Here is a 23,461-nt window from a genome sequence, read left to right on the forward strand (position 1 = left end):
TATATATATATATATATTTGAGAAGATCGTTATTATTATAATGATCAATTTAATGAGAGATTATATATTTTTTTAAATGATTTATTGATATGACTTATAAGCTAGATTGGATTCTTTTAAATGATATCACAATTAAATTTCACAAAAGTTAAGTTAGATATTCTAAGCCCACATATCTGCATCTTGACACGCATCTGTTGTATTGGCAGACAGCAGCGGGGCCCACTTTTGGTTTACATGGTGACCCAGAGACACCAACGGATGAAGATAAGAAGACATCGCTCGCATTAGATAGAAGACAATGTGGTCATCTCGCGTCTTATTCTGGCGGCCATGTGGAATCTCATCTTGCTGGCCGACGCCAAATTGGAGCATGGCCCGCGGTTGGCCGAATCCGTGGGCTCCACCGGCGACGGTGATGCTATGTGAGAGAATGGTAATTTTTGCGACGTTCGGGTTGGTGTCAATTTGATATTATGCGGACGGTTTGCCCAAAAATTAATATCTGTCTCATGTAAAAATCGACGATCACAATTATATTTTAATTATAATTATATAAAAAAATGGTCTTATCTAAATAATCATTTAATCGATACAAGGCTGTAAGTCAGTATTGGTTGAACGACATGCGTGAGTGAAAGGCATATCAATTATTCGATAAACAAAATAATTATTTCCAATAGGAAAAGAAGCCCTTTCCCTTATAGAATCCGACGGTAAAGAGGGTGACATCTCGAACCCTATGAATTTGGACCACTTGATCTCTCTAAGAGGACTCATCCGTCCGATCTCTCCTAAGTCCCAAATCCGTCCGTCAAATATTAGAATTCGATTTCAAAAGCAGAGAGGGGGAGTGAGATAGATACCCAGTTTCGTTCGCTTCGTCCTCCGTTGCCCGTCGCGTGCTCGAAAGATTTCGCCGCACCCCAACAAGAATCCCACCCTTCTTCCCCTCCGCCACCGCCCGCAGCCGGTCTTCGCGGGGGATCTCCGCCTGCTTGATTCCATCTCTGACACTGAAGATCCCCCCAACTACCTCGGCCTTTATTCTATTTCCAGCTTCACCGGCGACCTCCGAGCACTCTTAACGCTCGATCGAAGGGGTCTCCGGTTGTTTGGAATCTATGGAGATTTGGCTCCGTCCAAAATGAGTATAATTCGGTAGGAATTTTTGGCAGTCTTCTTGCCGCGGGCCTTTATTTTGTTCCCAGCTCCCCCGACGATCTCCAAGCTTTCGATAACTCGATCTAAGGGATCCCCAGTTGTTAGGAATCCATAGAATTTATTACTTGTTATAAAAGGAGTAGAATTCCGAGGAAAGTCTTTGGCCGTCTTTTTTGAATTGATCCATGGATCAGCGTTTACGGGCTTCCATGGAGCAAAGTGTTCAACCTGTTTCATCGGCGTCGTCCGATTTCCCTCCAAGAAAGCTTGTTCGCCATCTGGATTTCACGGCCGTGGCGTATGGTGGTGTATCCCCTTCCAACGCATTATCAATAGCCCTTGATTCGCCGCAGCAGCTGCAGCCGCCGCCGCGGGCCACTCCAGCTTCTCTGTCCCTGTCGCGCCCCTCAATTCCCTCAATTACCGCTGGGTGAGTAATGGGTTTTATATAATTTTCGAATTTTGAGTCTTTTGGAATCAGGCAACTCTTTTCAAATTTTAGGTTAGGTTTCGATGCATCAATCATTTGAGCATGTTCCTAGTGTCTAGGTTTATAAGCATGAGAGTTTCCCCTCTTTGTGTGAATTGGTTCCTTACTGTGCTCTTATTTCAAGACTCTCCTTTTTTAATTGTATATATAACTTGAAGACATGGTCTCGGAAAGTTCTTTCCTTTCCTTTTTTTCCCCCTTAATTTGTTCTTTAGGGTTCCTCAACTTTAGATTACGAGTTTAAATCTTGACATGGTAAAAGATGATGGATTATTAATAATAAGATCTAGTTTATATATATATATATATATATATGTATATAAAATTCAGAATCAGGAGTCTTTAACAGTTATAGTCTTGCTTCATATGGTTACCATTATAGTGGATTGCTTTCCGTAGTAGACAACAGTTTTGTAATAAGACTCCTACTTTCCTTTGGGAATAATGGAGGGGACAAAACGCCCCATAGAAACGTGGGTCAATTACTTGTGCATCACCTTAACAAGGACTCAGTCCCAAAACCCCTTTAACAAAAACAGGGAACCTGTACTTTTGCTTCATATGGTTAGTGTTTAAATTGCTTGAGTTGAATAAGTTCTCTCTCTCCTCTGTCTTCTGCTTATTGTCAGTCAATTGTTAGTGGTTTACATGTAGGTTGTGACTTCTTCAACCCATTTCTTCGTAATAATATCTGGTCAAGCTTCGAAGTATTTCTGATATATTTTGGTACTGAACATGCCCAGAATATATTAGTTACTTAATTGTATCCAGTTTTTCAGTGATGAATTTCTTGGTATACTTACCTATTATCATTTTAATGATTGCTTACAGAAGTTTTTACATTTTCCTGATGTCTGTATGTATTATTTTTATTGATTGCAAAGAATCAGCACACAGTCTTATAGTTAACCTCTTCAGCAAGCCAGAGTCTCCCAAGTCACGGCCACGATTGTTGTCTGATGCAAAAGATGGTACGCCAGCAAGAAAGAAGAATTGCAACTGCAAACACTCAAAATGCTTGAAGCTGTAGGTTGAATTACCTTTTGTTACAAATGCTTCGACAACTTACTTGTTAATGGCATTTGTGCACTATGCTGTTAACAATTGTATGATTTATTCACATTAAATATCTGGTATTCATGTGTTCTAATACTCGTTGAGCATAATGAGTTCTTCAAGATCATCTAGAGTCCTAGGCATACACAGATGATCGATATCAAATGCCATAAAACAGTGCTTTTTGGCAGGATAGGACTCCAAAAGTTATGGAATCTGGTAATTTTATCAGGAGCTACCAATTTTTTCTCCATTATGTTCCTTTAATCCTTGCCCTGCAGGACAATCCATAAAATAGTTGTTTAATAAGGCATCTTAGTTCTGCAACCATTTTCTTATACCAGTTACTATTTGCTTGAACTTGCTACCCAAAGAAAGATATTTCTAGAGATGAGATAAAGAACCTCAGGCTGTGTCTACACCAAAGTTTCAAGTGGTTGCTCAAGTTGGGACAGAGACTTATGCACCTAGCTTAAAGTTTGTCCATTTTCTAGTAAATTGTCAACTTTAAGCGAGCTATGAAATACCATGGTCCATGATAATAACTTCATTTTCCTTTTCTTTTTTGACATACCTAAACAGCAACCTGTATGAAAGTGAGGACCACTGAAAATCACCTTGGAGTTCTGTACATGTTTCTTTAACTGCAGTAGGAATTAACAAAACAAATTTTGTTGCACAAATTCATGAGACTTTTCTGAGCATAATCATCAACTGGGTTAATAATGGTTTTTGGATGGACTGGTTGATCAGACCCCAATAGCAGTCTATGTATGGTGATCGTGTATATAGTTCATCAAAACTACCAGCCTGTTTAACACATATTCCTTGTCTCACCCCCACCCCTAATTTAGCTAGTTGCAGTTGCAGAACATTAAAGTCCACTCATATGAGCCTTGGTGAATCAAGTACAGTGTCTTTCTTGTATAACTACTATTGAGAAATTCACATCGAAACTTGTTCAAGTTCATTAATGCAAAACAGATTTCTGATAAATGAAGTGTACAATGTGGTTGTTTAACAACTCTGATAAGACTAATGCAATGAGTTTGAGTTTGTATGGTTGGTCAAGTATAAAATTCTTTGTTTTGGTACTTTTGGAAATTTAACTTTGGCATGGGAATAACTTGTTTTCAAGATCAAGCTATGGTGATTTATGAATAATTTTCTGGAAGAAATGTGGTAATGTTTAATTGAACATATCCATTAAATTCATTATCCTTATTATGTTTTTTAAATTAAGAGCAATCCAATCACTAATAGCCCACATAATGAGTCAATGATGAATGAGAAATCTAGACAAACTTAGGTGATAACTGGTAGACAGGGCTGTATATTAGTAGAAGAAAGGTTGGTTATTTCCTTGGCTTTATACCAGTAGAAGAAATGTTGGTTATTTCTTGCTTTTCTGAAATAAATTTTGTCGTGCATGTTGAATATGGAAAGTGTTATGCCTAGAGACTTGCAGTTAATTGTATCTCAAATATGCAATCAAAATATTAGGTTGCTTGACTATGCTAAAGCTTCAATTTTACTGGTCATCTCAAGTCTTTGGGGAAGGAATGTGAAAATATTAGTAGGAAGAAAATTTCATGTTAAATTTGAATCTCAACTTGTTTCTATTAATCTTCTGGAGCACTTTACTGCTCATATGAAAGTTCCAGTGCAGGTATGTGCAGCCAATTTTATGTAGAAAGTTTCATACTGATGCTGTCTTTATTTACATTGAACTTGGCTTCACGAATTTAATACAACAACAACAAAAAAAATCCATGAGTCTCAACTATTTGGGGTTAGCTACATGTATCTTTTGTCGCCATTGAGATATGTAAAAAGTCATATGTTTAGTTACGTTTAGAGTACTTAAACTTTTATTTATAGTTTCCACTAAAGTTTTTTTAGGTCTTTCTTTACGTCTCCTCGTATCATTAATATTAATCATTTCATCTCTTTTGATTATCGTAGTTAGAGATCTCCTAAGCACATATCCATATCATCTTAAATGATTTTATCTGATCTTATCTTCTATCGAAGCGATATCTAGTGGTTCACAAATAACAGTATTTTTTTTCTTATTTTTTTCTAGTAACTCCATACATCCATCTCAACACCCTTTTATCGGCAACATAATTTTTTTATATATGTTGTTTCTTAATTGCCTGACACTAAGATTCATAAATTTAATGCTTGTTCATACAGCTGCAATTTCTTTTCTTTTGCCAAACTTGCTCATTGTCCTTTTGTTATTTCATTATTTCATGCTTAGATATTGTGAGTGTTTTGCATCTGGAGTTTATTGCGATGGCTGCAACTGTACAAACTGCTGTAACAATGTTGAGAATGAAGCTGCTAGGCATGAGGCTGTTGAAGCTACTCTAGAGCGCAATCCTAATGCCTTTAGGCCTAAGATTGGCAGTAGCCCACATGCATCACGGGTTACTAGGGTATGTACTTGATCTTCTAGAAGAACACAATTTGGTTAAATGTTTTTCTTTCCACAAGGTGCACAAGTATTCAGCATATCTGGCACCTTCTTAAGTTGGTCATCATGTCTTACATGATGCTCAGCATGTGCTGAAACCTTGTAGCAATTCTGACCTGTGGTGGCAGCAGATCTTTGTGAGTTTAAAGTCTTTGAAGGACTGGGTAGAACCACTGGTTTCTAATAAAGTGATAATATTGTAATCATCCCATGTTTGTATGTGGTAGCTTTCTTATTTTGTTCTTGATGATAATTGCTGAATTGTCACCTGCTGACTGTTTAACTAGTACAAATCCTTCATATCAATGATTAGTGACTTCCATGTCTCATCTTTCACCATGTATGCATGTCTGGAATCTCAGTCATAATTTAGTTTTTAAAGGTTCAGGGTAAGCTTAAAGTGCTTAAAAAAGCTTTCTTGTGGCTTGAGCCATTCACGAGCTTTATGGATCTATTAGACACTCCTTTAAATTTTAGGATTGTTTTAATTCTCATTTCATATGAGTTATTGTATTAACTTTTATTTTACAAGGTTGTAGGTTATCTAGATATGAGACTCTTCTTTCTCCTAACTGCTCTCAGAAAAAGAACATAATGTATATGCTCTCGAGGAGGTTTTGATAAATGAAGAATTGATGAAATTTAGAGGAAGATATGTTTCTCGGTATCCAAGAGAAACAGGCATTTGAGTGGTCACAGAAATTTTTGGTCATCTTGTTGGGAAAGATCATGTCCTATCATAAGACCCACTTTAGCTTCTGTTAGAATAAAAACTAAAGGTGTTTTTTTAACAATATTATTTGCCAAAAACTTATATCAATATGCTTGTATGTGTTAGGACGAGGCAGGGGAACTTCCTTTGGTGGGAAAGCACAACAAAGGATGCCACTGTAAGAAGTCTGGGTGCCTCAAGAAATACTGTGAGTGCTTCCAAGCCAACATTCTCTGCTCTGATAATTGTAAATGTATGGACTGTAAGAACTTTGAAGGGAGCGAAGAGAGGAAAGCTCTCTTCCGTGGTGATCATGGAAGCACTCTTTACATGCAGCAGACAGCCAGTGCCACTGTAAATGGGGCTATTGGTCCATCTGGATTTATGTCTCCTTCACCATCTAAGAAGAGGAAAAACCAGGAGCTCCTCTTTGGTGCATTAGTAAAGGAACCCATTAAAAGGCTTGCACAACTTCCACAGGTAATTTTCTGATATTCACAATATTATAGAGATTAACTGCACTTATACTTGGTATCTTCAAAAGGTCTGTATTAAAACAGTTTAACAAGAATTTTTCATTCACTTTATAATTCTGCTGTATTAGATTGTTAGTTTGATAACTCTAAATGATTGCCCATGCGAGGTCTGTGTTAACTTGCTTTGTCACAAGGGCTCTTCTAATTTGGCATTTTCTTTTAATTATAATCAACGAGAAAAGATGAAACCATGATTTGCTACCACTCTTTTTGACTTGCATTTGGCTTGTTAATCAGTGACATTACTGAGACATCCTATACTTTCAGGCAAAGACTTCAGCACCTTCCTCCTTTTCTGCTTCTGTTCCTGCGGCCAGTGCTATCAATACTGCTCCAGTGGTATCTACTAAAGTCACTTACAGGTAAAGATCTATCCTCCAATATTCTTATTCTTTTATTTGATTTGTTTTGAATGTGGAACTTTTAAAATTGTAGCTTTCTATGCTTTTAACATGTTACTTTTTTTTATTGTCTGAAGATCTCTTCTAGCAGACATAGTCCAACCAGAGCACATTAGGGACCTGTGCAAGCTTTTGGCAGTGGTGTCTGGGAAGGTTGCCAAAACATTTGCTGGTATGACATACTACACAACAGTGTGCAATAACTGATGCATATAATGTAGTAGTGCATCCCAAACTCAATTGGAGGATGTTGTAGCACAGATGGAACAAGCTACACCTACAAACACCTCCCTCATTTGTTAGCTTGCATAACTATCATGTTACGTACATGTCTCAAGACATTGACATGCAACTCATATTATGAAAAGAATGAAATGAACAATCAAGAGGAGCATGTTTCTCTTTCATTCTTTACAAAACTTTCCAACTATCCCTAATATTCCGCTCAGTGTTTTCAGTAATGAAATAGAAAATCATAAAAGCACCTACTGTGAAATAGCCATTGCTGAACAAGAGGGGGATGCCTCTCATCAATGGGCTGGATAATCTTCTGCTGTGGTTAAAGTGCAATATAGGTAAAGGAAGAGAGAGCAGGATTCGTGGAAGCGAGGAGGAAGAGATGGGGACTAAACAAAGAGGCTGAAAAGAGGAGGAAAAAGAAGGAACAAGGGTGATAACAGGGTGAAGAGTGAAGAGTTAATTTGTGATTCAAATTGTCAATGGGAACATTCAAATGATCAAATGTTCTGTGAATTTATCCTTTTGGGTCTCACAAATTTAACACAAGGGGCAGTGCTTAATTAGTTTGGGTGAAACAGAGTACAGGACTCAATCTTTTATAACTGAGGGTTCGAAGAATCTTAATGTTGGCAAAAACAGAAGATATAAAATCATTTTTTTAATAAACAAGTGCATGTTTTGTTCCCTTCGATGTCATGCAAGACTTTTAGTAAAGAATGAATTATTTGGAGTTCCATAAATATTAGAATTTAAGACTTCTGATAGAAAGGTTTGGCCTTGGCTATTTTGGTACTGACAAATTTTGACTTGATCAAAATTTTCTTTTTCTAAATATTGTTGTTAATTTTGTTTACTGAATGCCACCTTTGCCTTGTAATGCATCATGAACTGCTTAAACCATTAATTTTTTATTCTATTTGTATTCTTATCATCTCTGAGTTCAAACTATCCAGATAGAAAAGCTCAGAAGTTAACAGAGAAGGAAGGCCAATCTGAAAGGTCTCCCATACAATCAAATGATGACAAAGATCAGACATGGTCTGATCTGGATATGAAGAAAGCATCAGCGGATGAGTTTACAAGTGAAATTCCTGTGGAGAAAGCTAACACGGAAGAGTCTGGATCTGATTGTAGGGATGGGCAGAATGGTGGAAGGCCAACGTCTCCTGGAACACTGGCTTTGTTGTGTGATGAGCAAGACACAATTTTTATGCCGTCTCAGGCTACCGATACAGTTTCAAAATCTTTCAGCAACCAGAGCATAACAGAGGTCTATGTGGAGCAAGAGAGGTGTGTATTAATGGAGTTCAGAGACTATCTCCTCAAGCTAGTCACCTATGGACAAATGAAAGGTAAATACTTCTTCCATGTGCAATGGTAGTAGAGATTTCTAATTAAATTTGATGTGCTACTCAGTATTCTTCTCAGGATGATTCATGGACCATTTTGTGATTTTATCCATTTTCTCTTCGCCTCTGAAACAAGTGTCTTTTATCTAGGTGAGGTTCGTGTCGCCTGGACTCCAAACCTGACCTGATCTGTTGTTATCGGAAAGATGTGATTTGTTACCTGATTTGAATGTCCAGGAATTTTTTTAGAGTTTTCATGCTACAACATTATGAATTTTGAGGGTTTTTAGTTCTAAATTGAATTGAAACATAAAGTCATATGTAAAACCATTTTCTCTGGATGATCAAAAGATTCTCTTGGATGATGATGATGTTTTCCTCTTGTTGCAATACAAGTGCTGTAACTAATATTTTCTTCTCCGACTTATTGCAGAAGAGAAATACTCGTCCAGGTCTGCAGAGCATGAGAAACCATGTCATTTGGAATCAGCCATTAATGGTGTTGCTACAACAGTAGTGCCAGTTGCTATGGAGACTCCTCAGATCGCTGCTTACTCTAGCAAGTATTATCGTGTTGGACAGCAAAACATAGGGAATGGTGACATCAAGCCTAAGACCGAGAAATCAGAGGTATGAACAAGCAACCAACACTAGTTTGTTCTGTAATATTTCCGAGGCATGGATTTGCTCAGTCTTATTATTACAAGTCGACTAAGCCCATTTCCAAAGTTTGTACTCGTTTTAGTGGAAGTTATAGATAGCTTATTCATATTTCTACAGAGCATCAGATGTAGGGTGGCTGCCGCCACTGGATGTCTTTCCTTTTGTAATCATTGGATCTCACAGACTTAATAATTCATATGATAGGGGATTGATATCATAGAAATCCAAGCATAATTTTCCTGCAATGTGTGTCACAGTTATTGATGCCAGGTATAAGATGGGAAGAACAAAAATTGGTCAATCAACACATGATAACTTGGCTAGTTGTATTGATTACAATGTCACACATTCTTCCCACATATCAGTACATTCGGACAAAGAACTTAAGTACCCAAAAGTTGTCGAGCTTTGTTACAAGTTCAGTTCTGGCCTTCCAAGATGCTGGTTCTTCAAAGGACACATCACTTGCCAAGAACAGTTGATATTGCATTCTTGATAATTTTTGACAGTTCTTCCCTGAAAAAAGATAACAATGCAACTCGTAAAAATAAAAATAAAGATCATCAAAAATATTAGAAAAGACATCCTGATAAATGATGAAGAATTTGAGATATTTCTATCCAAACAGGGCTAGTAGCTCTTAGAGCTGCTTTAAGTTCGGCGGAGGACAAACGACAAATAAGGATCAATGTTATGATCCAAATTAAACCACCACTAAGCCTCTTAGCCAACTTGTTTAAAGAATTTGAGCCACCAAGCAACTTCAGTATGATTAAGCTAAAAGGAAACTTTCTAATGGTTATTTCATAAGGATAATTGCGAACAAGGGTTTCAGAGACTAGCGCAGTGATAGCAATCACTAACGGATACCCAATTCCTTTTCTTCAGGTTCTCTGTGAGAACTCATCCTAACAGAGTTACGTAGGGTCCCTATCTAATTCTAGTGCCAGTCTTCTCCACCTATACTTACTATGCACCACAAACCACTACCATAATAACTTGTAAAAGAGCGTAATGGAAGGAATTAGAGCTGTTTCATCTCCAAATTGCTTTCTTTACAGGAAATGGGACGAGGATGAATCCAATGCCTTCCACTAATGTGGTGGCTGTGAGAGTTAATACACTATCTTACCTCAATAAATAGAGAGTCCGTTTCAATGTCTAGCACCTTGGTCGCCGAGGTTGCAAAGGAGCAATCTTAATATTATATAGAAGTTTAAGTCTTCAAACTGGTATCAATAAGATTACTAATGCCATGAGAATCTGTGCGTTCAGTTGGTTTTCGTTTAATAACCTAATGAAAATTAGAAAATTATTTCACCATGGAAAAATATTCAAGCAATTCTCTTTAATGTTGTTAATGAAAAGGTCACAGGTCATATGTCATTTCCATTACGACCAGTGGCATACTGAAACAATTGACTAAGTATACAAACTTACACAGTCATTCTGTGACAGAATATCAACAAAGATAACTAGGGAATTGGTTATCGAGCAATAAAATCAGATCAGAAAGCTTCTCACCTGTCTGGTTTAAATAAAAGGTAGCGATATATAAACCACTGTAAACATAGAAAAGAGTTAGAATGCAAAGGAAATCCATGTTCATCTTCTACTCTACAGCAGGGATAAGTTTTGATTAACTCACCCATGAAAACAATATCCCAATGAATTCAAACACACTTGGGAATAGAGGAAGCTTGTCAACAGCCTGCAAATCAACCAGTCCAACTTAAAGAACAAACATCATCCATACTAGCTATTATAGGAGCCAATGGAAGCCTTTCACTGACAAGAACATACACTGTCTTATCAAATACAAAGATAACAACAATTACCTCAATTAGATGACCGGAGGCCCAAACTGCAACGATGGCTGCAAATCCTAGACCAACAAAGGCAATTCGATCTTCATAGTTGCTCCACTGATTCAAAAGAAAAACAAAAGTTCAGTTTATAATGCATCCACTACTCTCATACAAACATTTATTAGTTAACCAAGCCAATAACTAGTTTGTAAAGGACCAACAGAATTGTGGTTAGACCTAAAGATGACAAGCAACAACAATGTATATCAAAAGACAAAAATTGAGGTTGTCAATCTTGATGCACTCATCCAGCGTTCGCTGGTTTCCACGCAATGAAGGTTTTCACAGTCAGCATAGCACTATTTCCTTGCCTCGATCACTGTTTATAAAAACGATTCACGAGTGTCTGATGATCGAAAAGGACGGTCACAATGCAGGTCCAGGATATGTATAAACTCCTCCAAAATTGGCCGATGGAGGAAACGATTGTCCCGAATTATTTCAGGTGGTTGCTTGATGCACCATCTCCATCATGTTCAAGAATATCTTGGAGAAAGATGATTGACATATTGAGAATTCTTCTGCTGTTGATTATGTGACCAATGCAATGAGAGCTATATTTTTGCCTTATGGAGTGGAGATTTAATCAAATTCTAATCCTCCACCCCGCAAGCCAGATTATTAGAATTTCACCCATTTCTGCTCAGTTATTGATTTAGGCTCTGCTGAATTCACACAAGCACACACTCAAATTAAAAAGGAAAGGCCTGCACAAAGATCCTATAGCCAGTCCTAATTATATTAGGTCTTCATTTATGTTTAACGTGCTTGCTCTGAAACAAGAAGCTGAAGAAGAATCATGCTATAAATTAATCATCGAATGAGATACTCAAATGAGTACAACTCACAGCATTCTGGACATCTTTCACAATGCTAGCATCAGAGGAAGTATCGGAGCTATCTCCAATGGCCTTCACGACAACCGACAGACATCTTCGCCCGCCTAGTTCGAAGATAATCCAAAATCAGTTTGTAGAATCTCCCTCGTTCATAGAATTGGAAGATGCAGATTCGATGAACTTATTTGACGATTACTCCAAAAAGGGAGATTAAATTATTATGACAAAAAATAAAATTTGTTGCTACTTGCTCATATAACAAAACCACCTAATCAAGCGAGTGAACAAGATCACATTTTGTGCACCAAAAGAAAATTACACAAAAGGAAACCAATCCATAAAGCGTGGAATTACCCGTTACAGCAGACACTAAAAACTTTCTAGGGCTCGTGACGATGGGTTTGCTTGGAACCAGAAACAGAGATGGCGGCGTGACGGCAGAGGCAAAGGCCATTACTTTCTACCAGAGAGAATCTGAGAAAAGAAAGGATCGATCATTTCTCACAGGTATTCATGTTGGGTAACCCACAAATCAAAAGAAGAAGAAGAAGAAGAAGGGGGAAAACGAAACCAAAATGAAGTTAGAGATGGAAAAGATTTGACTAGGCGACGGCTTCGATCCGTACCTCGTCGTGGAGATCGGGATGCGGTCTGAGGGCAGCGCAGGCCACAATTTTTCGTGCGGTCCTTTATGGCGAACAGACCTTTTATCCTACACATTGCAGATTGCGCCGTCACATCGGAGTAATTAACATTTAGGGACAGTTCTTATTCCTCTCCGTTTTCCTTTTATCCATTATTTTACCTCCTAATCTTATATGTCAAATCAACTCCTTTTGCCTAAAAAATTACTCTCATTTTTGCACATAACAGAAGTAAGAACAAGATTTAGTCCCTATTTCATCTCGCTAAGAAAATATCAACTTATTTATTAAAAAAGAAAAATAAATTTTTTTCCTAACAAGCAGTGGAATTTTCTTTTTTTCTTTATCAAAGATTTTTTTATGACACTTCTGATAAATAATTTTTTTCCCCAAAAACATAAATTACTTCTAAATTGAATGTTTTTCTTTATGGAATAAAATGGATATTGGGATTTGACATAGAGCACCAAAATTAGTACTATGGGGGAATACATGTTGATGAATATTTTATTAAAAAGTTAATTTTTAATAAATATAAATTTTAATTATAAATTATCTCATGTAATTAATTATTTTTAATATTTTAATATCTATATTTATAAAAATTATATTGGGATTCCTATATTTATAAATGTAAAACATTTATTCTTGTTTCTCTTTGCATCATCGATTTTGTTGACAAAAATATTATAGGATTTACCACTGTAACATGTACTAACTCTATCTCTTTATTATTGAGCGCGTGCGATATTTTCGTCTACAAAATTAATAACGTAAAAAAAAAATTGAAGTATAAAGATCCTAACTCTTGAAAGTGTAAAAATTAAGATACTAAGAATAATTAATTATGTAAGATAATTTATAATTAATTCGTAAATATATAATATATAAATACTAATAGAAATTATTCCCATGAGCGACAGAACATGGCTAAGGAAGAAGCTAATTTGACTGGCTGGCTTGGTGGACCCAAAAGACACTCTGATGCCATTTGGATATAATTGAGGCCTGCAGTATCATCAGGAGATTTTGCCTACAGGAAGCCATGTGAGTAGGGCTTTGCAATGGCTGTCAGCACCAGAATTTAGTACCTCATATTATCAACCCTTTTAAATCTGATCCAAATATGAAATTGGCATTGCAATGTAAAGAGCAGCCAAGGAAAAGAAATGGACATAAATCTAAGTGTGATATGCGACTTCCATTATATGTTGCTGTTACTGCACCCCTGTGATCCTTTGCGAGCCGCGGTGTCATGTTTCTGCGAACCCAAGAAAAGCTTGTTTGTCCTCTGGCTTCACAGAAAATAGATTTGAAGGGAAGTGATCACGGGGCTCAGAACACTTGTTGTCAGCTTCTTCCCCTCCTGCATCATCTCCTCTCCCCCAAGTACTCCATCCTTGCGCTCGGTTTCTCGCTCTTCTTGCTTTCTTCTTGTTGCAGAGTCATGGGGAAAGGCAAAGACACCAGGGACTCAACAGCAGCCATTTCCACGGTGCCATTGACCAAAACCCCATCCAAACAATACGGAGAGGATGAAGGCGAGGAAGATCGGTTTCACAATGCTCTACTGGTTTTGAACCTTTGCTCCCTTGTTCCAAGTGAAGCTTTCTTATCTTCTTCTGTGTCACGGTGTTGCAACTAAGGTGAGTTTCTTTTTGCATGGCTGACTCCTCGTAGGAACTGAAGGACCTCCGCTCTCAGCTCTACCATGCTGCAGATTACTGCGAGACTGCATTTTCAACGGCCGAGCAGAAGAAAATGTGAGTTGTTTCCTTCTCTTCCTTTCTTTAAGTGTCCAAAGAAGAAAGCTTCTTGACCATACGGGAAAAGGTTGAATTGTACCATGGCACGACCATGACACTAAGATGATGTTCTCCGGTGACGAGTAGGATCTTGGAGGGAACAAAGAGCTATATATGTGAAGCAATTGTAGCAGTCGTGGACCATTTGGGAAATGTTTCCTCCAAGCTCGAGCAGAGTCTCCTTGCCAATACTGCGGATGTGCAGACGGAGCGAAGGATTGATTGCTTGAAGCAGGTCAGCTTGTTCCCCTAAGAAAACAAACAAAACAACATTACATAGTTGCTCTGTGCTCTAGCTTAAAAGGTGCTAGTTGTTCTATCTATTCATTGATGGCGCCTGTAGGAGCTAATCGGGGTTAGTCATACTTTCCCCGGTTGAACTAACCTCAAGTGATGCAGCCATTGATGTTGCGACGATCTTTCTCATTTTTACTTGGTACTTGTTTCATGTAAGGTACTATCTGTAAGGTCATCAAGCAGGTTAGCACAGTAAAGAATCGATTGGCCAAGAACACACTCTAAAACAGAGAGCCCACACTTCACAATGGTGTGGGAATTTTATTAAGCATGCAATTTTTGCTTCTTCTTTTTTTTCTTTTCTATCGTTGCTATTTCAGTGTCTGTTGTATGCTTATGCCTTTGAGAAAACACAATCTAATGGGCAACATGGCACCAGAGGCTTCTCACTTGTCAGCAATATGCTGTAAGTCTCGAGCTGTCTAGCATGCAACTGAGCCTGAAGTTCCCTCAACATCATGAGCATTATGTTTCAGCAGGTACTGTCTTTTGTTCTTACTCTTTAGGCAGATTATTCAATTGATTTCCTAACCACCAGAAAGATAAAAATGAATGTTGTAATAACATCATAATACATAACATTTTTTAGCTCAATAAATGTTTTCTTTACCCTTACTAATAAAATCACCAACTTTTGTTCTTTGATTTACCACATGCTATTTAATCTATTTATGATTTCCACAGAAACAGTGACTCAGCATATTGAAAAGTGGAGTGATCTCTCCAGGTTTGATTTCTTTTCCTTTTTTTTTTCCTCCAGCTGGTTTGCTTTTGATTCAGTATGTCCATCTTCATATGTTCTTTTTCTTTGTGAAATTCAAGTTTAGGTTCACGGTTCATTTGATGAGTATTGAAATGCATAGTATATATACTTCAAACAGAATTTGTCATGCAAAGAATCTAATTCAAGATAGACATACAGGCCTGGTGGATCTGAGACTCCCACCAAGAAAGATCATATGGCTGAGATGGCTCATTCCCTGAAGTCCTGTGCTGCTGACCACTTCTTTCCAGCAAGCAACCAAACCATTTTGGGTATGGATTTTCCACTGAAATGCTAAGCATACTACCTTCCACATTATAATCTTTAGGAAATGCTTGATTAACTTGTTGAAAGCAATTTAATCACCTGGATGAACCTCTGTTTCTATACACACAATTAAATCTAGTCTCTAGCTTAGCATCAGATTGTTAATGTGCCTGCTTAACCTAGAATTTTCTGGGTCACTGAAGATAATTTTCTCCCTGTGTGCGACATTACTGTATTTGACTCCTAACAGGAGTAGAGCTTGCTAAGGCAACTCCGGTTGTCAAAGGCCCATCTGTACTCTTGAGACCAAGAAATCCTTCAGTTAAATTCAAGCCTGAGGTACTCCTGAAGCCACTTTCAGTATTTCAGTGGCTTGTCATCTCAATGATAATACTCTTTTGATTCATAAACTATAACTGGAAGTACTTTAGCAGAGCTATCTAACTACATAATGAACTATGAATTCTCTGCAGGATTTATATATGCTGGGAGGTGTCTATCAAAAGAAGAAGCCCATGCAAGTGAACAACATCTTGTCATTTTTGAGAGTCAGTAAAAGAAAGACATAAAAAGTGCCTTGTGGAGACTTACTGGATCTTTTATCCAAACCTCAAATCACTGACTGCCTAGTTTTGCACTTAGTTAGAACCATCAGCTTCCTATGTTTTTATGAATGTGACACACCATGTGAATGTTCAGCATGTTAAATGCATCCAGGTTGTGATTCTGTCAAGTAACAAGAAAAGAAAGCCTTAGGAAAACCAGTCTATATTTCTTGTTAGTAAAATCCTCTTATATAGCCTTCCTAATTTGGTCCAAAATGATTTGCACTTTCTAGTTGTTTGCTCTGGAAGAAATTTTACTTGCCCATTGTTCTTACTATAATAGGTAAGTCATACTTCAGCACTACTTTGTTTTTAACTTCATTAGCAGGCTATTTTGACCAGGTAGCAATGCCAAGTCCAAGAAACTGATGTATCTTTTTCCTTTTCATTCTCACAATCACAAAGGATTATTTGCAGTAATAATCAAATATCAATTACGATCTTTTCTCCAATGCCAATATCCAATAACAACAATCAAGAATGGACCAATATGTAACTCTTGGAACCCTTGTCAGCTCTGAGAAACACACTCGACATCCAACTGACCTCTAAATAGACAGAAGATGCAGATTCAAATTTCCTCATAACCCCCAAAAGCAAATGCATTACTCTATGATTAATTTGTTGAACAATCACTGCTGTAAAGAGTGAGGTGTCCATTATTCTTCCTCCGGTCCTTGAGGCTTCAGCTAACATGGTATGCTCCTAATCCTGATACCAAACTGTCTATTTCCAGGATGGCACTCTGCTGCGGAGCCTAACGAGTTCATATGCTATCAAATAAAGCCAGCTAGTTTCCCACTTAAAAACAAATGATATAATGCAAGCAATATACTGGCAATTATTAGTAGTTGTGGCAATTATCAGTAGTTGTGATTCTGAAACGTTCGATCATAATTGAGTTGATACATCAAAGTTCTTCTGACACATGAAGACAGATACAAGTCATATATTTCGGGGAAAAAGTAATCGTTTTTCTCTTCTTTTTTTCGATAGATCAAAAGGTATCCGTATTCTTCCTAACAGTTTCCGCTTATCTTTCACTGCCATATGGATCATTCTTTGTCCTTTTAACAAACTAAAGCTTTCCACAAGATATTCTCTCAAAGAAACAGTGACCAAATTCACAAGAAAAGAAGGCAAATTCTAAGTCAGATTGCACGAAAGAAATCATCAAAAGAAGAGCAGTGATGAAGGTTTACCTGGCAAGGGTCGAGATCCAAACTTCCACTGCGAAACCAGGTTATGACCTTGATCACCGTCCGCAGCCCTGAGAACATGCCCCAGCCCGCCGTCCATTGTGACACCGCCAGCGTCAACCTCGAGGCTCCGCCACAGGTTCTTCCACGTCATCCCCATCGACGACATTGGCAATGCTCATGTTCTCCGGCTCTATCATCGCCGGAGGTTGAGAGATGAAGCGGACGACAAACGATGACGGATTTCTCAATTACTGGGAACGATTGGGGCATCAATGGGTTTCAGAAAGAGCCGAAATACTGTAATGAACCAATCCAATAAAGGTCCGAAGGCCTACATCTCACGGCTGTGGAACCTTTTATCGCCGTCGAGGCCTCCATGTTTGAAACCCGCATCAATTGTTTCTTCCGATCGCATCGCAAGCTCGCCCGCCGACCCGCAGTTCTCGCGCCGAAGATAGGCACAGTCTCTTCCTCTGATCGTCGAGCCGCACCTCTGGTCTGAATCGATTCAGATTCGAGCTACCTTACTTAAATCGAACCGAACCGGAAAATTAATTCGGTTTAGTTCGGGCTCAAACATTCGTGTAAGTTTAACCGTGGGTGGAAAGTTCGATCTAATATATATTAATGATCATCTTAAATACACCACCGACTTTAGCTCAGTTGGCAGAGCGGAGGATTGTAGTCGTTCAGATAAATCCTTAGGTCGCTGGTTCGAATCCGGCAGGTCGGAAATTTGTAATTATAATTTTTGTCTTTTTCTTTTCCATTTGGTATAGGATTTGGTCCTGTATACTAATTTGAAAATCTTATAATTAGATTTACATATTTTTCTAGGTTTACTTAATTTTTGTTATTATTATCCTTTGTTTGGAACAATATAAATCATACATTGAAAATCTTATAAATTTTTTTTCAAATAAGTTTTAATCTTGTATATTAATTTGAAAACCTGGCATAATGAAAATGATGGTCAAAAGCGATGAAGAAAGAATGGCAAAGGGTAATGGGTGAAAAGCACCAAGGTCGATGATCACGATACATGAGGATGATCGAGCGACCAACATGACAAAAGGTAACGAGGCCTCACAATAAGTAGTCGATAATGACAAGAGACATTTATGAGAATATAAATATCAAGAATATCATTTGAAAAAATTGAGAATAAGAGCACCTTCTTCATAGAAAAGGTCCAAAAAGAGAGATTTTTTTAATAATTTATCCATTATATATATATATATATATATATTGTACTTCATTTGAAATAATATAAGAGACTTTTCTTTAAAAAAAATCTTTCTTGTTTATTTTTCTCAAAAGGCATTCCTATTTTTGTTTTTTCCAATTAGCATTCTTTATTTTGAGTAATATCTAAATTACTTCTCACCTATCATAGTGGTATCTTTTTGATTTGTTATGGCTTGTTATAATGTTTTTGATCTATCGTAGAATTTTGACTTTGTAGCGTCTTGGCCACCGAAACAAAATACTATAAAGTCTACTTAAAAATGTTATAAATGATACAAATAATCTCATAACCATAATAAAATCAACTTTGAGCTTAAAAATTTAGTATCATAATGATTTGAGCCATAACAATCAAAGTGAAAAATATGATATCACTTATCATGTTTTTCAATAGTTTTACCATGTTTTTAGCACCTCAACCAAAATACGTAATAAGGAAAACATTAAAAATGAGTTAAATGGGATCAAAACACACTAAAAGGCATTTAATATATCATACTAAGATTCAAATAAATATTTATAATACTTAGGGTTAACATAACCTAAATAGGAATAAAAACTTAGTTCGTTATAATATTTTGACAATCACAATAAAAACTCTATAAAACATACCCAAAAATACTATAAATGATCTAAATGGAATCATAGCCTCAATGAAATCTATTATAAGCCTAAAAATATGATATCATAAACTTACCTCAATAAAAATGTTGTGATGCTCTTGAAAAAACATTATAAATGAATCAAATGAAAACATTATAAATCATACATTATAAATCATACATTAGCAATGCCAAGTCCAAGAAACTGATGTATCTTTTTCCTTTTCATTCTCACAATCACAAAGGATTATTTGCAGTAATAATCAAATGTCAATTACGATCTTTTCTCCAATACCAATATCCAATAACAACAATCAAGAATGGACCAATATGTAACTCTTGGAACCCTTGTAAGCTCTGAGAAACACACTCGACGTCCAACTGACCTCTAAATAGACAGAAGATGCAGATTCAAATTTCCTCATAACCCCCAAAAGCAAATGCATTACTCTATGATTAATTTGTTGAACAATCACTGCTGTAAAGAGTGAGGTGTCCATTATTCTTCCTCCGGTCCTTGAGGCTTCAGCTAACATGGTATGCTCCTAATCCTGATACCAAACTGTCTATTTCCAGGATGGCACTCAGCTGCGGAGCCTAACGAGTTCATATGCTATCAAATAAAGCCAGCTAGTTTCCCACTTAAAAACAAATGATATAATGCAAGCAATATACTGGCAATTATTAGTAGTTGTGGCAATTATCAGTAGTTGTGATTCTGAAACGTTCGATCATAATTGAGTTGATACATCAAAGTTCTTCTGACACATGAAGACAGATACAAGTCATATATTTCGGGGAAAAAGTAATCGTTTTTCTCTTCTTTTTTTCGATAGATCAAAAGGTATCCGTATTCTTCCTAACAGTTTCCGCTTATCTTTCACTGCCATATGGATCATTCTTTGTCCTTTTAACAAACTAAAGCTTTCCACAAGATATTCTCTCAAAGAAACAGTGACCAAATTCACAAGAAAAGAAGGCAAATTCTAAGTCAGATTGCACGAAAGAAATTCATCAAAAGAAGAGCAGTGATGAAGGTTTACCTGGCAAGGGTCGAGGTCCAAACTTCCACTGCGAAACCAGGTTATGACCTTGATCACCGTCCGCAGCCCTGAGAACATGCCCCAGCCCGCCGTCCATTGTGACACCGCCAGCGTCAACCTCGAGGCTCCGCCACAGGTTCTTCCACGTCATCCCCATCGACGACATTGGCAATGCTCATGTTCTCCGGCTCTATCATCGCCGGAGGTTGAGAGATAAAGCGGCCTACAAACGATGACGGATTTGTCAATTACAGGGAACGATTGGGGCATCAATGGGTTTCAGAAAGAGGCCAAATATTGTAATGAACCAATCCAATAAAGGTCCGAAGGCCTACATCTCAAGGCTGCGGAACCATTTTTCGCCGTCGAGGCCTCCATGTTTGAAACCCGCATCAATTGTTTCTTCCGATCGCATCCCAAGCTCGCCCGCCGTCCCGCACTTGTCGCGCGGAAGATAGGCACAGTCTCTTCGTCTGATCGTCGAGCCGCACCTCTGGTCTGAATCGATTCAGATTCGAGCTACCTTACTTAAATCGAACCGAACCGTAAAATTAATTCGGTTTAGTTCGGGCTCAAACATTCGTGTAAGTTTAATTGTCGGTGGAAGGCTCGATCGAGTAGTTGTACAGTTAAATAACTATTAAATTAATTATCAACTTAAATATATTACCGACCTTAGCTCAGTTGGCAGAGCGGAGGACTGTAGTTGTTCAGTTAAATCCTTAGGTCGCTGGTTCGAATCCGGCAGGTCGGAAATTTGTTTGCAATTTTTTGTCTTTTTCTTTTCCATTTCGTATTGGATTTGGTCCTGTATACTAATTTGAAAATCTTATAATTAGATTTACATATTTTTCTACGTTTATTTAATTTACATATAAATCATGCATTGAAATCTTATAATTTTTTTTCAAATAAGATTTTATCTTGTATATTAATTTGAAAACTCGCATAATGAAAATGATGATCAAAAGCGATGAAGAAAGAAGGGCAAAGGGCAATGGGTGAAAATCACGAAGGTCGATGATCACAATGTGTGGGGATGATCGAGCGACCAACATAACAAAAGGTAACGAGGCCTCACGATAAGTGGTCGATAATCACAAGAGACATTTATGAGAATATAAATATCAAGAATATCATTTGAAAAAATTGAGAATAAGGGCACATTCGTACAAAAAGGTCCAAAAAGAGAGATTTTTTTAAGAATTTATCCATTTTATATAGTCTTATATTTTTCTCTTATTCACACACACACACATATATATCTATTGTAGAATTTTAGTATCATAATGATTTGAGCCATAACAATCAAAGTGAAAAATATGATATCACTTATCATGTTTTTCAATAGTTTTACCATGTTTTTAGCACCTCAACCAAAATACGTAATAAGGAAAACATTAAAAATGAGCTAAATGGGATCAAAACACACTAAAAGGCATTTAATACATCATACTAAGATTCAAATAAATATTTATAATACTTAGGAATAACATAACCTAAATAGGAATAAAAACTTAGTTCGTTATAATACTTTGACCATCACAATAAAAACTCTATAAAACATACCCAAAAATACTATAAAATGATCTAAATGGAATCATAGCCTCAATGAAATCTATTATAAGCCTAAAAATATGATATCATAAATTTACCTCAATAAAAATGTTGGGATGCTCTTGAAAACACATTATAAATGAATCAAATGAAAACATTATAAAAATTCAAAATTTATGAAAAAAATAAGGACAAGAGCCTAGGGGTATTTTAGATATTATTCAAATTAAAAGATATAATTTTTCAAAAAAATAATATGTCTTTCTTTGGGGAAATAAAAAAAAAGAAACAAAAGATTTTTTTTTCTGAGGTAAATCATCCGACAAGCCACAAAGCAAAATTTGATTATGTTGGCAGATGTGAGTAAGAATGGTTAGGAATTTGGAAGAGATGAATTATATTACTTGTATTCAGAGTTGGTAAATGATTTTAGATTATTTCATTTATGAGTCACAACTCATAAATTCAAGTGTTCTTTGAAATGCCTAAGTTTGCTTTAATCTTAACAATGAATTATTATAAAATATTATAAAAATAGTTTATACGAAATAATGTTGGATCTAAGAAGAGGCATTTCTTAGTCAAAACGTATTTTAAAAGAACCCTAAAATAAAGTCAAAGCCAGAAGCTCCATTGCAAGCTAAGTCTAAATGTCAATCGTCCAATGGCCATCTACGAACGACGAGATCATGCACGCCTCGTAAGACAAAAATATAATATCCAAAATCGATTTATTTATTTATTTATTTATTTATTTATTCTGATCTATCCTTGTGGTGTCCACGTATTCAACTACTAAAAATACGTAAATGACGTGTATTTGACTGTGTATTTCACCTTATCCAAAATGAAGTGGAGACACCTAATCAGTCTCAGAGTGACGTAAAGGTTTCTGAATCGTACATCAATTCAAAATCCCAATCTACAAAAAGGAAAGGATATATTGATTCAGTAAAATTCGATAATCAATTCTACTAGTGGAAATTAAATTCCGTAAGTTCGTAAATGGATGTCTATTATAATGCACTATCCATAATGGCAACTATTTGTCGGTCAGATCGATGTTTATTATAATGCAATATACACTATGATAAATATCTATCTATTTTCTCGAGATTCAAATAAAATATGTAGGAAAAACAATATTTAGACGACCAACTCGCTCTTAACGCTCCGAGTTTGGCATGCGTTGGCATCCACTCACTCGTTGCGCCTCTCGTCGTGCTTCAGGGCCATGGGGTCGCGAGCCGTAATAGGACAACTTGAGGCACGAATCGCCTCTAACTTGGGGGTGTCGTGTCGTAGATCGCTACTCAAGCCTCGTTCTTCCGAGCCTTATTGGTTACTTGTTCCCGTCGATGAAACAGCACCCGCACAATATACCAATTCTCCACTCGCTAAAGAAGGTGGAGCCAACTGTGTGTTTGTACACAAGAATATAGGGGGTGGAGCGAGGGTATCCTTAAAGAACTGTTAAGGCGGTGGTGTGTCCTAAAGAGTGGCACTCGTTGACGACTTCTTTTCCGTCCCTTCCGATTCAAATCGGCCATTTCTTCTTCGTCTTCTTCTCGCTCTCTAATCTACCGCCATCGCCTCTATATATACCACCACAAATCCCCACCTTTTCC

The 23,461-nt window shown here is 37.0% G+C and overlaps 3 protein-coding genes and 2 non-coding genes across 8 annotated transcripts; 4 read left to right on the top strand and 1 right to left on the bottom strand.

The window, feature by feature from the left end:
* The first annotated feature begins 858 nt into the window (after nucleotides 1–858).
* Nucleotides 859–9,338, top strand: LOC135641045 (protein tesmin/TSO1-like CXC 5). Of its 2 annotated transcripts, XM_065156036.1 has the most exons (8): nucleotides 859–1,594; nucleotides 2,573–2,680; nucleotides 4,977–5,154; nucleotides 6,031–6,384; nucleotides 6,708–6,802; nucleotides 6,919–7,013; nucleotides 8,035–8,433; nucleotides 8,864–9,338. In XM_065156036.1, the coding sequence occupies exons 1-8, from the start codon at nucleotides 1,350–1,352 to the stop codon at nucleotides 9,064–9,066; spliced, it is 1,677 nt and encodes a 558-aa protein (XP_065012108.1). In that variant the 5' UTR covers nucleotides 859–1,349; the 3' UTR covers nucleotides 9,067–9,338. The 2 variants fall into 2 exon arrangements, with proteins under 2 accessions (XP_065012108.1, XP_065012109.1); XM_065156037.1 differs by lacking the exon at nucleotides 2,573–2,680.
* A 48-nt stretch (nucleotides 9,339–9,386) lies between these two features.
* Nucleotides 9,387–12,559, bottom strand: LOC103989166 (protein CURVATURE THYLAKOID 1C, chloroplastic). Its single transcript, XM_009407951.3, has 7 exons — nucleotides 12,427–12,559; nucleotides 12,155–12,274; nucleotides 11,810–11,904; nucleotides 10,932–11,018; nucleotides 10,742–10,804; nucleotides 10,618–10,655; nucleotides 9,387–9,609 (listed from the first exon to the last, which is right to left on the bottom strand). The coding sequence occupies exons 2-7, from the start codon at nucleotides 12,252–12,254 to the stop codon at nucleotides 9,555–9,557; spliced, it is 438 nt and encodes a 145-aa protein (XP_009406226.2). The 5' UTR covers nucleotides 12,255–12,274; nucleotides 12,427–12,559; the 3' UTR covers nucleotides 9,387–9,554.
* Nucleotides 12,560–13,565: 1,006 nt separating this feature from the next.
* Nucleotides 13,566–16,387, top strand: LOC135639725 (probable protein ABIL5). Of its 3 annotated transcripts, none has more exons than XM_065153596.1 (8): nucleotides 13,571–14,017; nucleotides 14,125–14,207; nucleotides 14,337–14,484; nucleotides 14,926–15,025; nucleotides 15,231–15,273; nucleotides 15,469–15,581; nucleotides 15,827–15,915; nucleotides 16,050–16,379. In XM_065153596.1, exons 1-8 carry the CDS (start codon nucleotides 13,700–13,702, stop codon nucleotides 16,143–16,145), a joined length of 990 nt encoding a protein of 329 aa, XP_065009668.1. In that variant the 5' UTR covers nucleotides 13,571–13,699; the 3' UTR covers nucleotides 16,146–16,379. The 3 variants fall into 3 exon arrangements, with proteins under 3 accessions (XP_065009670.1, XP_065009668.1, XP_065009669.1); XM_065153597.1 differs by having other exon boundaries at nucleotides 15,237–15,273; XM_065153598.1 differs by lacking the exon at nucleotides 15,827–15,915 and having other exon boundaries at nucleotides 13,566–14,017; nucleotides 16,050–16,387.
* A 1,644-nt stretch (nucleotides 16,388–18,031) lies between these two features.
* On the top strand, nucleotides 18,032–18,116 carry TRNAY-GUA (transfer RNA tyrosine (anticodon GUA)). The gene is given in 2 exon segments: nucleotides 18,032–18,068; nucleotides 18,081–18,116. It is a non-coding gene; the product is annotated as a tRNA-Tyr (tRNA).
* Nucleotides 18,117–20,945: 2,829 nt separating this feature from the next.
* TRNAY-GUA (transfer RNA tyrosine (anticodon GUA)) lies at nucleotides 20,946–21,030 on the top strand. Its single transcript is given in 2 exon segments — nucleotides 20,946–20,982; nucleotides 20,995–21,030. It is a non-coding gene; the product is annotated as a tRNA-Tyr (tRNA).
* The last annotated feature ends 2,431 nt before the right edge of the window (nucleotides 21,031–23,461 follow it).

Source organism: Musa acuminata, chromosome BXJ3-6, assembly GCF_036884655.1.
Source record: "Musa acuminata AAA Group cultivar baxijiao chromosome BXJ3-6, Cavendish_Baxijiao_AAA, whole genome shotgun sequence".
In the NCBI taxonomy this organism is placed as follows: Eukaryota; Viridiplantae; Streptophyta; class Magnoliopsida; order Zingiberales; family Musaceae; genus Musa; species Musa acuminata.